Genomic DNA, 16806 nt, shown 5'->3' with positions numbered 1-16806 from the left:
CAAATAATTAAACAGTCATTGGAACTCACCCAGATTATCTCTCAAGGCACTAGCTTCCTCATGGGTTTTGAAATTATAATTCGGTACCAGCTTAAGTCTCATGCGGGAATAATTCTCTACATTAGCTAGCTTCCAATGAATTGGATTCTGTTTCCTAAGAATATTCATAAGCAAACAAGTAAAATTATTTAGCTTAAGTTACAAAGATCGTTTGATTTAAATAGTGTAAAAAAGTATCAAGTAGTTTACATTTGTTTAGTACCATTTTATTTTATTTTTATTTTTTAGAGACAGAGTCTCATTCTGTCACCCAGGCTGGAGTGTAGTGGCACAATCTCAGCTCACTGCAACCTCTGCCTCCTGGATTCAAGTGATTCTCATGCCTCAGCCTCCTGACATAGCAGGGATTACAGGCATGTGCCCCTACACCCAGCTAATTTTTGTAATTTTAGTAGAGATGGGGTTTTGCCATGTTGGTCAGGCTGGTCTCGAACTCCTGGCCTCAAACAACTAGCCCGCCTTGGCCTCCCAAAGTGCTGGGATTACAGGTGTGAGCCACCATGCCCAGCCTATTTAGCACCATTTTATAAAACTGTTCACATTTTTGATCTCATTTAATCCAAATAACTCTGATAGAACCAAAGTGAGTATGCGTAGCTGCACTTTATACACGAGGAATCTAAAACAGACTACATTATTTGCCCAAGATGACATGAGGTTTACAGGTAGCAGAAATAAGATTTGAACATGGACTTTCAGACTTACAGCTTGATACCTTTACTCTCTCACTGTTCAATGGGAGTTCTTAACTAGCTATACAGATGGTTTATATTTCCAATAGTTTTCAAAACAAAAAATAATTTTACTACAAATAAAGGCAATATAATTGCAAGTGAATCAAAGATCTAAACATAACAGCTAAAACAATAAAACTCTTAGGAGAAAAGATAAGGATAAAACTCATGACCTTGGACTTGGCAATGGTTTCTTAGATATGACACCAAAAAAAAACCCAAAAAAACAAAAAAATAAAAACAACAACAAAATAGATTCAACTGGACTTCGTTAAAATTAAAAACTTTCCTGTATCAAAAGGGCTGCTATTAATAAAGTGAAAAGACAATCTACATATCTGAAAATCATATATATGATCAGGGTCTATTATTTGGTATATATATATATTTATATATACACTCTTACAATTCAACAAAAGAAATCAAACAATCTAAAAATGGGTAAAGGACTTGAGCAGACATTTCTTCAAAGAAGATGTAAAAATGACCAATAAGCACGTGAAAAGATGCTAGACATCATTAATCATTAGGAAATTGAACATGAAATCATAAAATACCACTTTACTCTCACTAGGAGAGTCATAATAAAAAATCAGGAAATGACAAGTGTTGGTAAGAATGCGGAGAAACTGGAACTCTCACACATTGCTAGTGAAAATATAAAATGATGCAGCTGCTGTGGAAATCAGTCTGGCAGTTCCTTAGTAAATTAAACACAGAATTATCACACAACCCAGTAATTCCATTTATAGTCTATACTCAAGAGAATTAAAAACAAGTGTTCAAACACTTGTACACAAATGTTCCCAGCAGCACTATTCAAATTAGCCAAAAAGTGGAAAACAATCCAAATGCCCATCAACTGTTGACTAGATAAAGAAAAGAGGATATATCCTTATAAGGGAATACTATTCAGTCATAAAAAGGAATAAAGTACTGATACATGCTACTACATAATGAAAACATTATGCTAAGTGAAAGATGGCAGACACAAAAAGCCACAAATTGTATGATTCCATTTATATGAAATAACCAGAACAGGCAATAAAAACAGTCAGAAAGCTGATTGGTGGTTGCTAGGGGGTGGGACAGAGGATAATAAAGAGTGACCTTTTAATAGGTACAGCATTTCCTTTTTAGGTGATAAAAATGTTATGAAGTTAGACAGTGGTGATGATTGTACAACATTATGAATATACTCAGTGCCAGTGAACTGTACATTTTAAAATGGTTAAAAGGATAAATTTTATGTACATTTTACCACATTTTAAAAAGGGCTGTATAAAAAAAAGATAATATAATTAAGCAAAACAGAAGTGACTGAGGATCAGTTAAATGAGTTGTAAAATATTCAAACATACAACAGCATTAGCCCTAGCTCAAACAGGTGGTATCAGAAAGACAGAAGTAAATTGGTTTAACACTCTCTAAGAGTCTAAAGTCCAATAAACTTCATATCAAAGGGTCAAAGGAAGGCAAATAACTGTATGATAAAAAACAATACAACCTTGAATCATCCCAGACCTATAATTCATGAAAAGACAATAAATAAGATTAAAAGCACCCTTTTATGAATTGAGCATTTAAGAAATTGGAGTGAAAGGGGGCATTTGCTCAAAAATTTCTAGACCAGAGTACTAAAGAAAAAAGAGTACTTAATAAAATTATATCCTCTTACCTTTTAGCCCAAGGTCCCCTTTCACATGTAAGATAGAGCTGTATTGCTTTCCAGCGTCTAAGAGTGGCTAACTGTTGACTGCTAAGTTGTTTAAGCATATTATTATACCTCAGGTTCTCTTGGCGTGCTTTTCGATTAAATGGCTCCACAAACAGCTCCTGAAAGAAACAATAAAAAATAAGGTCATTGGCTCATATATTTACAGGTATATTTACATTTTAATTCCATAATTTAAAATTTTTGACCAATAAAATCTTGCATTATGAGAAAGAAGCTAGTAACCAATAGGCTTTTCTTATTCCATTAGAATCATTTTCTTTGATGAAATATGATATAATTTTACCTATAATCTATTTATATTTTTTAAAACTTAAAAAATCGACCAACAATAAACACGTGAAGAACTTCAAAAATAGAAAGTGACTCAACACAGAACTTTTACACTCAAGATAATTAACCTCCTACTTACTGTCAAGTAAAATAATTTTCCTCTGGGATCTTTTGATTTATAAGGCATCTAAAATGAGACTCAAGATGAAAGAAAGTAGAAATTGTATACTACCAAGACATAACTTTAATCTGTGAAATTAATGCTTATAGGTTTCAAAGAAACAAACCGAAGACTGGCTTATCTAACTCACATCAATATTCATCTATTAGAAACCAAAATGACAGCATTAATTTGTTTCAAACAAACCAGCACTGAATTACATTAAAAAGAACAGTTAAAATTTTAAACAGTTTTAGAGAGGCACTAGAGCAATGTGTGGTTAAAAATACATGCCTTGGAGTTAGACCTGGATACAAATCTTAGATTTTCTGAGCTAATTTTCTTATCTAACTTTAGCTTAGTTGTTTCTCTTAGCTAATTCTCTGAGGCTCAGTGTCCTCTCGTGTAAAATGAGGTTAACAATAACTGTCATAATAAAGGTGAACATTTAAAGTACTTAATATAGTGCTAGAAAAATAGCAAGTTCTCAATAACTTGTGGTTGTCGTTATTATAATTGTTATTGTTAACTATTATTAGACTTAGTAGGAAATCAATTGTTTTGGAATACAATGTTACTAAATATTAAAAACAGATAATTGCTGAGAAAACTGAGGAAGTCATGACAGCTCCATAGTAATTAAACATCAATTCCACAGTTTTGAGGTTCAATAACATGAAGATATTCTTAAATTAGGTATTTCTAGAAAACCTAAAGGTAAAGTTACAGGGAAAGTGTTGATGAGAATACAAACTGGTAGAATTTATCTCAGGGAAATATAACGGTATTTATCATAAGCACTACATACTAGTAATTCCACTTATCCTAGGGAACTCATCTTGGATAGCCACAAAAATATAACTGTAGGGATGTTCAATACTATTTATAATAAAGAAAAAAACTAGTAAATGAGTCTAACAATGGGAAATAAATTTAAATGTACTAATATATAAAACAATGGAATTTTTTGCAGCCCGGCATGGGAAGATGTTTACAATATATTTTAAGTTAAGAAAGGAACAATGTTCTCATTTTGGCTTAACCAAATATATACACCTTAAAATTACTTAAGACTATTGAGTCTTCCGATTCATGAATACAGTGTCTATCTGTATTTACTTAGGTCTTCCTTAATTTGTTTCAAGTGTTTTTTAGTTTTTGGCATATATACAGCAGATGCTGTATATATTTTGTTAGATTGATACCTAAGCATTTTATTATTTTTAGAGCTATTGTAAAAGCATTTTTAGAAAATCTCAGTTTCCCATTCATTATTCATTGCTAGTGAACAGAAATATGATTAAATTTTGTGTACTGATTTTATGTCCTGCAGCCTTGCTAACCTTGCTTATTTGTAGTAATTTATTGGTATAATAGTCCTTAAGACTTCCTACACAGAGAATCATGTTATCTTTAGATAGTTTTGTTTCTTCCTTCCCAATGTGAATGCTTTTTTATATATTTTTTCTATTCTTACTATATTTGCTAAGATTTGTGGTACAACAGTAACTAAGAGTGGTGAGAATCAATATCCCTGCCTAGTTCTCTATCTTAGGGAAAAGTACTCAGGTTTTCGCCTCTGAATATGAAGCTAGTGGTAGGATTTTTGTAAAGGTTTAAGTATTTCCCTTCTATTCCTAGTTTGCTGAGAACTTTGATTACAAATGGATGTTTAATTTTTTCAAGCGCTTTTTCTGCATTTACTGATATGATAATGTAGTTTTTCTTGTTAAGACTACTAATGCGGTTCAGTATATTAATTAATCTTCAAATGTTGAACTAGCCCTGCATCCTGAGGATAAATTCCACTTTGTTGTGTCATATATTATTATTACAATTATTATTATTGTTCTTGAGACCGAGTCTTGCTGCTTATCTACACTGGAGTGCAGTGGTGGGATCATGGCTCACTAAAGCTTTGGCCTCCTATACTCAAGTGTTCCTCCCACATCAGCCTCCTCAGTAGCTGGGACTACAGGTGCGTACCACCACACCCAGCTAATTTTTTAATTTTTTTGTAGAGATGGAGTCTCCCTACTGTTACTGAGGCTGGTCTCGAACTCCTCGCCTAAAATGATCCTCCCACCTTGGCCTCCCAAAGTGCTGGGATTACAGGCATAAGCCTCTGTGCTTGATCTAATGTATTATTTTAAAAATATATTGCTAGATTTGTTTTGTAGCTATGTTCCTGACAGATACTGGTCTGTAGTTTTCTTGTACTATTTTTCTATGATTTCATTATGAGGGTAATATTACCCTTATCAAATGAGCTAGAAATATTCCTACTTTTCTATTTTTGAAGAGACTGAGAAAGTGGCATAATTTCTCCATTAAATGTGTGGTAGAATTTGCCAGTGAAACCATCTGGGCCTGAAGTTTTCCCTTTACGAAGGTTTTTAACTATAAATTATATTTCTTTAATAAATATAGGACTTTTCGGGTTATATACTTATTCTTGAACTAGTTTTGGAAATTTGTGTCTGTCAAAAAATTGATCCATTTCATTTAAGTTGTCATATTTATGTGCATAGAGTGGTTTGTAGTAGTCCCTTATTACAATGTTGATGTCCGTGGAGTCAGTGGTGATACTGCCTCTTTCTTTCCTGGTATAAATAATTTTTCACATCATTCTCTCTCTCCTTTTTTTTTTTTTTTTTTTTGGTCAATCTTGCTAGAAGTTTATCAGTTTTATTGATATTTTGAATAACTGGACCTTGGTTTCATTGATTTTCTCTATTATTTTTCTGATTTCAATTTTATTTACTTCTGTTTTTATCTTTATTTATTCCTTACTTTTGCTTATAAGGGTATGGATTAATTTTGTTTCTCTGTTTTCCTTTTTTTTTTTTTTGAGATGGAGTCTCACTCTGTTGCCCAGGCTGGAGTGCAGTGGCATGATCTCCGCTCACTGCAACCTCTGCCTCCCAGGTTCAAATAATCCTTCTGCCCCAGCCCCCCTAGTAGCTGGGATTACAGGCATGCGCCACCATGCCCAGCTAATTTTTGTATTTTTAGTAGAGATGGGGTTTCACCATGTTGGCCAGGCTGGTCTCGAACTCCTGATCTCAGGTGATCCATCCACCTCAGCCTCCCAAAGTGTGGGGATTATAAGTGTGAGCCACCTCGCCTGGCCATTTCTCTAGTTTCTTAAGGTAGAAACTTAAAATTTGATGCCTTCTTCTTTTCTAATATAAACATTATGTCCTGTAAATTTCCCTCTAAGTGATGGTATGTATCCAGACTCCTTAGAGGGATCTATTAACGTACTATCAGTTTAATAAACTTTTTACATAATCACTATATAGAACATTTTACTATTAATTGATCTTGTTACTGATTAGCTATTTTTCTTCTAAGATAATTTTTAGACAAATAATAGAAATACTGCTTGTTTTAAAATTTGGGGACTGTATTACTCTTAATCAATATTAAATGCCTAAAATCAACAAGAAAAACTAGATATTAAAACATTTACTTTTTACCTGAAATTTGAGCTTGCTTTCCCCTCCTTCCCGGTCTCGTTTATGCATATTTACCATTAAAGCTTCATAACAATCCTTCCAATAAAGTGCCATGTTCTCATGACCATCGTAAAATGTATGAGTTTCATACTGCTTCATATAAGGTACAATCTTACCAAAAAAAAAAGATACATAAAATTTAATATATGACTTCACCTCTATAAAAATGGTAAATTAGCAGAAAAATCTTGATCAAAAAAGATAAAACTTACATATTTTTCAATGTAAACTTGCCATTCATTTGAATTACAATATTCTTGAAAATCTTCAAAAAATGAGGAGCTACCATTGGTAAAAGGTAAAGAAGGTAGGTGCAAGTTCATGAAGAGAAGCTCATAAATTTTGGAAACCAGGGTACGAACAAGGGGAATCAGAAACGAGTAGATTTCAGTCTGTTCCTTGATTGATTGACTTAGAACATGTTCCAGCTTCCCTAAAATGTAACATGCTTCATCCTGATTTTCAATCACTTTGGTCTGAAGAAGGGTATTTAGCTTAGCTGATGCCATTGCACAAACCTGGAGGAAAATAGTTTAGATGAGAAAGAGCAGACTAAAGCAAACATTTAGTGAAAGCACAAGTTCTGCTTGGCTCTGTGGATTCAGAATTTTTATACAACTGTTAAGAACTGTGAAAGGTCTCAGATGTTACTTTGCCTCCAAGCTAAAGGGTTAGCTGCTACAGTTTCACAGGTATTGGCAGAAGACACAAGACTCCTGAGTCAGAGACCAAGATCTACAGCAATAGCAGCAGCCAGAGTATCAGCATTTGCATTGTTTTCTCAAAGTGCAATTCCCACAGTGAGAGATGAAGAGGACTAGATGATGTCTGCACATGTAGACACATTTTAGGAGAGAAACCACCAGTATAAAGAGAACCCAAATCTTTTTTTTTTTTTTTTTTTTTTGAGATGGAGTCTCACACTGTTGCCCAGGCTGGAGTGCAATGGTGTGATCTTGGCTCACGGCAACCTCTGCCTCCTGGGTTCAAGCGATTCTCCTGCCTCAGCCTCCCAAGTAGCTGGGATTATAGGCGCCCACCACCATGCCCGGCTAATTTTTTGTATTTTTAGTAGAGACAGGGTTTCACTATGTTGGCCAGACTGGTCTTGAACTCCTGACCTCGTGATCCACCCGCCTTGGCCTCCCAAAGTCCTGGGATTACAGGCGTGAGCCACCGCATCCAGCAAAGGGAACCCAAATCTTTTATACTGGGCAGCAAACTTGTCTGATTTTGCTACGGAGGGAGACATTATCTTTATTATAATGGATAATAAACAAATCTTACCTTTTCTCTGGAGGAAGACATAATCTCTATCTTCCAAAGTTGCTCATATGAACAACCTCAAAAATCTAGTTCATAACAAAGGCAGCCACAGTCACTATTCAAGATATATAGAAACACAAGAGACCCATGGAGAACTGTCTACCAACAATGGCTGTAGGAAAAAGCGCTCTCTTTCTCTGGATATGAAAGAAGTAGCATACAGCCCTAACTGCTATTGGCAGCTGTTTTGTGTCCATAAGGGAAGCCAGCTTAACACAAGCTGACAGATGATGGAGAGTGGTACTGTGAGAACAGCAAATAAATGGAACTAGAGCCCTGACTGAATCCTGCTTAAACTCACCTTAACTATGAAATTCTCAACTATATGAGCAAAAAAATCTTAACTAAGTCAATTTGGCTTGATGTTTCTGTTATTTGAAATCAAAAGTATTTTGATACATAAAGAACAGGTATATAGGAGTCTAAGTCCTTGATCAGAAACCGAACTACCCTTAAAACTCCCGAGGAATATACATACTCAGGGCACAAGCCCAGACAAAGAAATACTGTATACTACTACTAAGCTTTGGCCTTAATCCCCAATGAGGAAAGGTAAATTAGATCACTAGGGGTTTCCTTTTTCCTTGGCTACAGAAAGATCTAAGTCTTAAAATTAAAGCAGGAAAAATGATACATTGTGTCTCCTTCTCCCTTAACCCTATATCCTCACTTGGATCTATATTACTTCCCAAACAAATAAAAGCAAAAGAAAATAAAAAAGTATTAGAACCTGAAACCACTTCAAGAATGTATTTATGCCAAAAGCTGGTCTGGGCTGTACACACAGGTCTTCGCAGGATAAGGCAACAAGAGACTTCAGGTACTCTTTCCATGTAAATCTTAGCAATGTAAACAGCATTGGAGGAAACAATCTCTAACATGACTCAAAGCTCTGACTTCTCTACCCTGCTCATATATTCCCCCAACCCATCCCTCCTCCCACCTTTTAGTTTTTGAATCCGACTAAAGGAACTGAATTCCAATAGAGTCCAATAAACTAAAGAAAAAAAAGTCATACAATCCCTACATCCAGGAAATACCAATGTTAATATTCTGGGCTTTTTTTTGGGTATGTGTTTAAGAAAATACTATTTACATAAAAAGTTAAATATCCAATGTTTTGCTTTTAATGTCATGAAATTAAATAAACACTAAGTTTACAGATTTATTTAAAAGTACCAAGGTACTTTTAATGAATATAATTTACTTGACTATTGCTTTAATTTTGGATACTGACATATCACATACATATATTGCTTTCTTTTCCCTCAATATAAATAGTCTTGCATTAGGGTCACCTGAGGAATTACAAAAAATACTGATGCCCAGGCTGGGCACGGTGGCACACACCTGTAATCCCAACACTTTGGGAGGCTGAGGCGGGCAGATCACCTGAGGTCAGGAGTTTGAGACCAGCCTGGCCAGCATGGCGAAACGCCATCTCTACTAAAAATACAAAAATTAGCTAGGAGAGGTGGCACATGCCTATAATCCCAGCTACTTGGGAGGCAGAGACCGGAGAATCACTTGAACCCAGGAGGCGGAGGTTGCAGTGAGCTGAGATTGCGCCACTGCACTCTACCCTGGGCAAAAGAGCAAGACTCTGTCTCAAAAAACAAACAAAAAAACAAACAAACAAAACCTGATGCCCTAGTCTCACCCCATTCTGAATTAATTACTATGGGTGATGCCCTACATAGGTATTTTTAGAATGCTCCTCTAGGTGATTTAATGTGCAGCCAGGGATGGGAATCATTGGCTGAGCTAAGGCAACAGGGGGAGTAGGGAACCAGGCTAACTGGAGACACTATATACATCTAAATAAATCAACAACCATGCAGTCCTATTTTTGAAAGAAGCTGGGAAATCTTGGTTTTTATGTAAAATTTTTAATACTTAAATACTGGCAATTAATTAACATGTATGAGCCAAATAAAACAAGTTTGCAAGCAGCTCTATTATAACCCCTATACAGAAAGAGGTTCCTGTTCTAGCCTTTAATGTGTACAACCTCAGGGAAATATGTTTTTATTTCTGAGAGAATAAAATTACACAATAGGCTAGTGAGAAATGTTTTAGGTCACTAACCACTAGTAGACAGAATCAGTCTTATCTGGGCCGGGTGCGGTGGCTCACACCTGTAATTCCAGAACTTTGGGAGGATGAGGCAGGCGGATCACATGAGGTCAGGAGTTTGAAACCAGCCTTGCCAACATGGTGAAACCCCATCTCTACTAAAAATACAAAAATTAGCCATGCGTGGTGGCATACGCTTGTAGTCCCAACTACTTGGGAGGCTGAGGCTAGGGAATTGTTTGAGCCTGGGAGGTGGAGAGATTGCAGTGAGCCGAGGTTGTGCCACTTGTACTCTAGCCTGGGTGACAGAGCTAGACTCCGTCTGAAAAATAATAATAATAATAATAATAATAATAATAATAATAATAATAATCTGTCTTATCTGTAGGTGCTGTGCTTGTTCACTTATTTATTTAATGAGTACTTACAAAGCCCCTATTATGGAATAGGCACTGAAAACTTAATTGTGAACTAAATAAATACACATTTTGTTTAGGGAAATTTCATCAAATTAAAAAACACTGAGGGTAAACTACAAATGGAAGAAAAAAAAGTCCTAACACCTAAAATAAAGAACTACCTGGCATGCTAACTGCAACTACTTTAGCAGTCATTAGGCTAAAATTAATGAAAAAGCCAAAAAGGCTATCCTCATTCTACTTCTAGGTTGAAAAAAAAAAGAATACTATAATGAACATCTATGTGTATAAAGGTGGTTCCGTATTTTATTTCAATTAATTAATTAATTTATTTATTTTGAGACAGAGTCTTACTCTGTTGCCCAGGCTGGACTGCAGTGGCAGGATCTTGGCTCACTGCAACCTCCGACTCCTGGGTTCAAGCGATTCTCATGCCTCATCCTCCCAAAATGGGGTTTCGTTAGGATGGCCAGGCTTGTCTCAAACTGCTGGCGTCAAGTGAATCCACCCACCTCGGCCTCCCAAAGAGCTGGGATTACAGGCGTGAGATACTGTGCCTGGCTAGTTTCATATTTTAGATTATTACTTTAGAATTAGTTTCAGAGTAGAATTACTAGACAAAGAGTATAATCTTTTATTTTAAAGTTCTTACTTCATATATTTAAAAATTGCATTTAAAAGTCTGTATAATTCAAAATTCCACCATCTGTGTACTTTAATGCCCATATACTTGTTTAGCTTTTCCATATTTTCCAAGATTTCTACAATTGAATATGTGTTATTTTAGGATGAAAGGAAAAAAAACCCGATTAGTAACATAGGGAAATGAGTTTTATATAATAGTAGGAAAAAGAAAAAACACAAAATCATCCAAATACATGACACCTGAAAAAGATATATTCATAGAACAAGAAAGAAGTAACGTACTAAAATGCTAATAGTTATTTTCTCTTACGTTATGCTTAATTATTTATTTTTTCCTCTATGCTATTGTGTATTTTCTTTTTTTTTTTTTGACGGAGTTTCGCTCTTGTTGCCCAGGCTGGAGTGCAATGGCATGATCTCAGCTCACCACAACCTCTGCCTCCCGGGTTCAAGTGATTCTCCTACCTCAGCATCCCAAATAGCTGGGATTACAGGCATGCACCACCACGCCCGGCTAACTTTTTTGTATTTTTAGTAGAGACGGGGTTTCTCCATGTTGGTCAGGCTGGTCTCAAACTTCGGACCTCAGGTGATCCGCCCGCCTCGGCCTCCCAAAGTACTGGGATTACAGGCACGAGCCACCGCGCCCAGCCGCTTTTGTGTATTTTCTACAATGACCATGTGTTACTTTTACAATGAAAAATAAATATCTATTAAAAAATAGAATTACTTCTCTGCAGCATTCACAATAATATAAATAAATAAAAATAAAAAATAGAATCATCAGACTATACCTTTCTAAAAATAGAGTGACTGGGGTAAGTGGCTCACACCTGTAATCCCAGCACTTTGGGAGGCCGAGGTGGGCAGATCACATGAGGTCAGGAGTTTGAAACCAGCATGTCAAACATGGTGAAACTCTGTCTCTACTAAAAAGACACAAAAATTTGCCAGGCATGGTGGCAGGCACCTGTAGTCCCAGCTACTTTGGAGGCTGAGGCACAACAATCGCTTGAACCTGGGAGGTGGAGGTTACAGTGAGCCGAGAGCCACTGCACTCCAGCCTGGGAGACACAGAGAGACTCTGTCTCAAAAAAAAAAAAAAGGTGAGGGTGGGCAACCTGTTGTCAGAATTTTAACCTCTCCATGTTCTTATTAATATTATATCTAGTTTATGTAAATCAGAAGCCAGCCACACCCCAACCTCCCTGCACCAAATACAAAAATGGAAACATCAAAATAAAATAAAAAGGGCCAGGTAAATAGCTGTAAAAATCTTATCATGACTAATCTAACCCAGATTCTCACAAGTACCCCATGTAAGTAGAAAAGTGACAGACTAAAATTCACATCAAACTTTTTCAGCCTTTTCCATTTTAAATTTAAAACAGAAATAATATTCCTTGTGACCAATATTTATCTTTATATCTAAAACCTAGCACAATGCTTAGTACCTTGTAGGTATTTAGTGTGTGATAAATAAAAAAAAAATATGAGATAGAATGTAAAATTGTGAATTAGTAAAATAGCAGAAAAAATTTAAAAGGAATAATTTAAAAAATAATTTTTCTAAAAAATTCAAGCCCTAAACTGCACATATATAAACAGTCTATACAGGCTACCTAGCACCTGAGTAGTTACATTGAACACAGATGATACGACAATGTTTCTAATATAAGCTAAGTATAAATCCTGTAAAAGGAAGCCTTAAAATTATATAAAGTTATTAATATCAGGAAGAAATAACAAATTAACTGCCTCTCAAGCTCCTCAAAACTCCAAATGAAATCATGGATACTTTTAGAACTAATGAAAAACTTAAAATACCAAAAAGACATTTTAATTGGCTTGTTACATAAATAATACCTACATTGCATGCAAGCACAGAAAATAATATAAAAGAATGGACAAACCTGCAAATTACTCCTTCCAATGAATCCTAGAAGCAACTGGATCTGAATTTGAGAGAGTTTTACCCATACTGGACTTTCAGAATAGCAGACTGACAGACAGTCAAAGAGCAGCATCATATCCTCTAAAAGCTATCACAAAGGAAAAAAATTGAGAAATAAAAACATTCAGTTTTTCAATTTACTGATGATCAATTTTCCCCAACATTAATACAAACCACAAATATTTCAAAAACTAGTCCAATGTTCAGTTGACAAAAGCCAAAAGAATCATCCCAGTAATAGCTAACAAAATCTGTGACTATTCATCACATCTTATCTTTGTTTATTAAATCTGATTAAGCATTAACGCTCTAAAAAGAGGGGATGCAAAATTTTTCTTTGAATAAAGTTCTTAACTACCCAAAATATAATTTTAAAGAGATATTACTGCACCTTCTCGGTCCACATGTTTGAATTAACTAGTCCCTCTGACTGAAGAAAGTCCTGTATGACCAGCACTAGTCGGAAGGCGTTTTCAGCAGTTACTGGATTAGTTTTTGCTTCTCTGTTTTCTGAGACTGCCCATTCTAACATCTTTTGTAGCAAACTAAATGGAAAACAAAGTCCTCTTAAAACCATTGTGAGGTTAGAAAAATAGTAGGACATTAAAAACAAAACAAAACAGCTTGAGAGGCAGCATTGTATCTCTAAAGATATACTATCTCTAGCAGGTATCCCTAAGATACTGTAAATGGAAATTGAATTTTTTTCTTTTCTTTTTTTTTTTTGAGACGGAATTTTGCTCTTGTCACCCAGGCTAGAGTGCAACAGTGTGATCTCGGCTCACTGCAACCTCCGCCTCCTGGGTTCAGGTGATTCTCCTGCCTCAGCCTCCCGAGAAGCTGGGATTACAGGCATGCACCACCATTCCTGGCTAATTTTTGTATTTTTGGTAGAGATGGGGTTTTGCCATGTTGGATAGGCTGGTCTTGAACTCCTGACCTCAGGTGATCCACCTGCCTTAGCCTCCCAGAGTGCTGGGATTACAGGCATAAGCCACCACGCCAGGCCTATAAACGGAATTTAACAATAATGGAGAAACGTTGAAATGTTTGGAGTATTTATCTTTAATATACATAGTATTAAAAGTCAAAAGTTTCCTGTTTTACTTGACTATAAAAAGCTATGACAATAATTCATATTCCATCCTTCATGAGATACTTAGTTTCTTTAAAGCTGGAAATTGGCAAAGTTAGGGAAGAAAGCCTTATTATGCCTTACAGAGGGTCTTGCCCTGTGGAAAAAAGATGTAATACTTCCCTGATGTGCTACCATTATAGAGTCCTATTATCTACAGCAGGAGTGTCTGATCTTTTAGCTTACCTGAGCCACACTGGAAGAAGGACTGTCTTGGGCCACACATAAAATACACTAATAATATTTTAACTACATGTTTTAACAATAGCTGATGAGCTTAAAAAAATCACAAAAAAATCTCATAATGTTTTAAGAAAGTTTATGAATTTGTGTTGGGCCACATTCAAAGCCATCCTGAGCTGCATGTGGCCTGCAACCTGTGGGTTGGACAAACTTGATCTACAAGGAACCCTAAATCCTTCAGAGAAATAATTATCATGAAAACCCAACTCCCTTCTCTTAGCACGGAAACACTCAAATTTGGACAAGCCTGTAGAAAACAAATGTATCAAGTCCTCAAATACTGCAAGAAAACAGTTCAAACAAAAAATCTGTAATCACTTATGATCCAAATTTACTTAAGACTTAAACCTCCTCATATTGGAATGAGTTTGAGATTCCTCTTTAGATCCTACCAGTATGGCAAAAGATAGGAAAAGGAACTGAGCACAAAGTTTCTCTTTTTCTCCCTTGTTATATCCACGGAATACTGAATAAATGTTCAATAACTAACATTATTTTAGACTCCTGCTGTCACCAAAAGGAGGATGGAAAATCACTAAATGCTTACGTTAGTTTTATTTCATCTGATGGTCGAAGTAGTTCACTGGATATTCCTGGTTTACTTAGTGCTGAAAACACTTGTCCTCGTTCAATCCAAGTATCATCATCAGACTTTTCTAGTCCCTTACACATTACATAATTCAAAATATGTGTCAGTAATTGAAGAAGCTCCTCCTCACATCTCTATGGAAAATATAAAGTAATTTTAAATAACTAGAGGGTGTAGTTGTTCAAAGCACATCATAAGAACCATTACATATACTCATTGTAATCATTTAACATATTTTTAAAGTCCTTAATGAACCTGGAACTTTACTAGGCCCTAGAGATATAAGATGAGTAAGACATTAGCTTTGCTCTCAAAAAACTCACAATCTAGTGACTTCCAGGTTTCTAAACCTTAGATCATGAAACTTACAACATGAATACAATATGAAATTGTTAACAACTGCTCACATATTTCTAAGGATTAGAAGTATATATCAGACATTAAAATAAAAACAACATTTGGAAAAATAAGCAATTTTACCTCTTGGCTTTCAAGTAAAGAGAAGTCATCACTAAAGCCCATATCATTTGTGATGCTGCTTTCTTTGTCAGAGTGCACAGAAAACGATTTAGTAGACTCTACTGGGGATGGTGTGCTAGGCAGACTGTCTGGCACTTGACTTCCACTATCACTCATTTCACATGAGTCAATTCCACTGAGGTCTAAACTCAAATGTGAAGGGTTACTATGCCAGAATTCTTCTTGATTCTCCGATTTGAAAGACAATTCTCCCACAGAGTTATCTTCTGGAAATAATGGTGTGTTTGAGTCTAACGAGTGTCTATCCTCCAAACTCCACTGATCTGAAGACACATTAGCTGAGGCAAAAGAGGTGATTTTTTCCTCATCGGTTTTTTCATCAAAGTTCTTCTTAGTATCTTCAGCTGACATATTTTTATCATTGTCTTTCATTAAAACAGCTCTACTGTGCTTATGAAGAGTATTTCTGTTTTCAAATTTTGCTTTTAAAAAAAGCCTAACTAAGGTGTCTTGCCAACCCACTTGTTGTGATATTTGATGTGCTGCATCTGGCTGGGACTGCAAAATTTGTAAAACCTGTAAAAAGATTTAGAATACAAAATTCTTCAAAAAGTACATAGTACTTTATATCAAAAATAATCTCTTTTCAGTTATTTTAATGATAAAGTAATTTAATGAGAAACTATAGAAGAATATACTTTCAAAAGATTATATTCTTAATTAGATTATAAACTATTTGGAAGACTGGCACTGTGTTTCCAACTAATCTCCATATTACTCATTGTACAGAGTAAGAGTACACTAAAATATTTCCTGGAAGATAAAAAAGAAAAATTAAAATGAATAGGATGATGGTATATATTAAATAATAGAGTAATATCCTCTCAACTAAATACTTTCCATGAGCCCCCTTCATTTGTTCAGGAAATATTATTGCACATCTACTATGTGCTAGGCACAGTTTTAGGCACTAGCATTAGGGGAGTGAATAGGACACATAAGACATTTTGATAAAAACTGAATATACCAAGGATGTTTTTCTGTCTCGTTTTTTTCAGGGAAAGTTAAATTTTTTTTTTTTGAGACAGGGTCTTGCTCTGTCGCACCAGTGCAGTGGTGCGATCTTGACTCACTGCAACCTCCGGCTCCTAGGTTCATGCAACAATCCTGCCTCAGCCTCCTGAGTAGCTGGGACTACAGGCACACACCACCACGCCTGGCTAATTTTTGTATTTTTAGTAGAGACGGGGTTTCACCATGTTGGCCAGGCTGGTCTTGAACTCCTGACCTCCTGTGATCTGCCTGCCTCGGCCTCCCAAAGTGCTGGGATTACAGGCATGAGCCATGGTTGCTTTTGCAAAAACTTTTTTGTTCGGTATGTCTACACTAAGGTCTACATTGTTTAGTAAGTCTATATTATATAAACAGAACAAAAACTAAACTTTAATTCCAGAAA

The 16806-nt window shown here is 35.6% G+C and overlaps 1 protein-coding gene across 7 annotated transcripts in view; it reads right to left on the bottom strand.

The window, feature by feature from the left end:
- The window catches only part of NBEAL1 (neurobeachin like 1), a 206445-nt gene that overhangs the window by 70101 nt on the left and 119538 nt on the right, over positions 1 to 16806 (bottom strand). For all 7 annotated transcript variants that reach the window (XM_063648349.1, XM_054479175.2, XM_054479177.2 and 4 more), the window contains 8 exons: positions 15351 to 15926; positions 14829 to 15004; positions 13295 to 13448; positions 12863 to 12991; positions 6696 to 7001; positions 6445 to 6594; positions 2473 to 2630; positions 30 to 154 (listed from right to left, as the gene is read on the bottom strand). In XM_063648349.1, coding sequence (XP_063504419.1) covers positions 30 to 154; positions 2473 to 2630; positions 6445 to 6594; positions 6696 to 7001; positions 12863 to 12991; positions 13295 to 13448; positions 14829 to 15004; positions 15351 to 15926 — 1774 coding nt within the window. The remainder of the gene's footprint in view (positions 1 to 29; positions 155 to 2472; positions 2631 to 6444; positions 6595 to 6695; positions 7002 to 12862; positions 12992 to 13294; positions 13449 to 14828; positions 15005 to 15350; positions 15927 to 16806) is intronic.

This window comes from Pongo pygmaeus, chromosome 11, assembly GCF_028885625.2.
Source record: "Pongo pygmaeus isolate AG05252 chromosome 11, NHGRI_mPonPyg2-v2.0_pri, whole genome shotgun sequence".
In the NCBI taxonomy this organism is placed as follows: Eukaryota; Metazoa; Chordata; class Mammalia; order Primates; family Hominidae; genus Pongo; species Pongo pygmaeus.
Note: the sequence above shows the minus strand (reverse complement) of the source record. Positions and strands in the feature narration are given on the sequence as shown.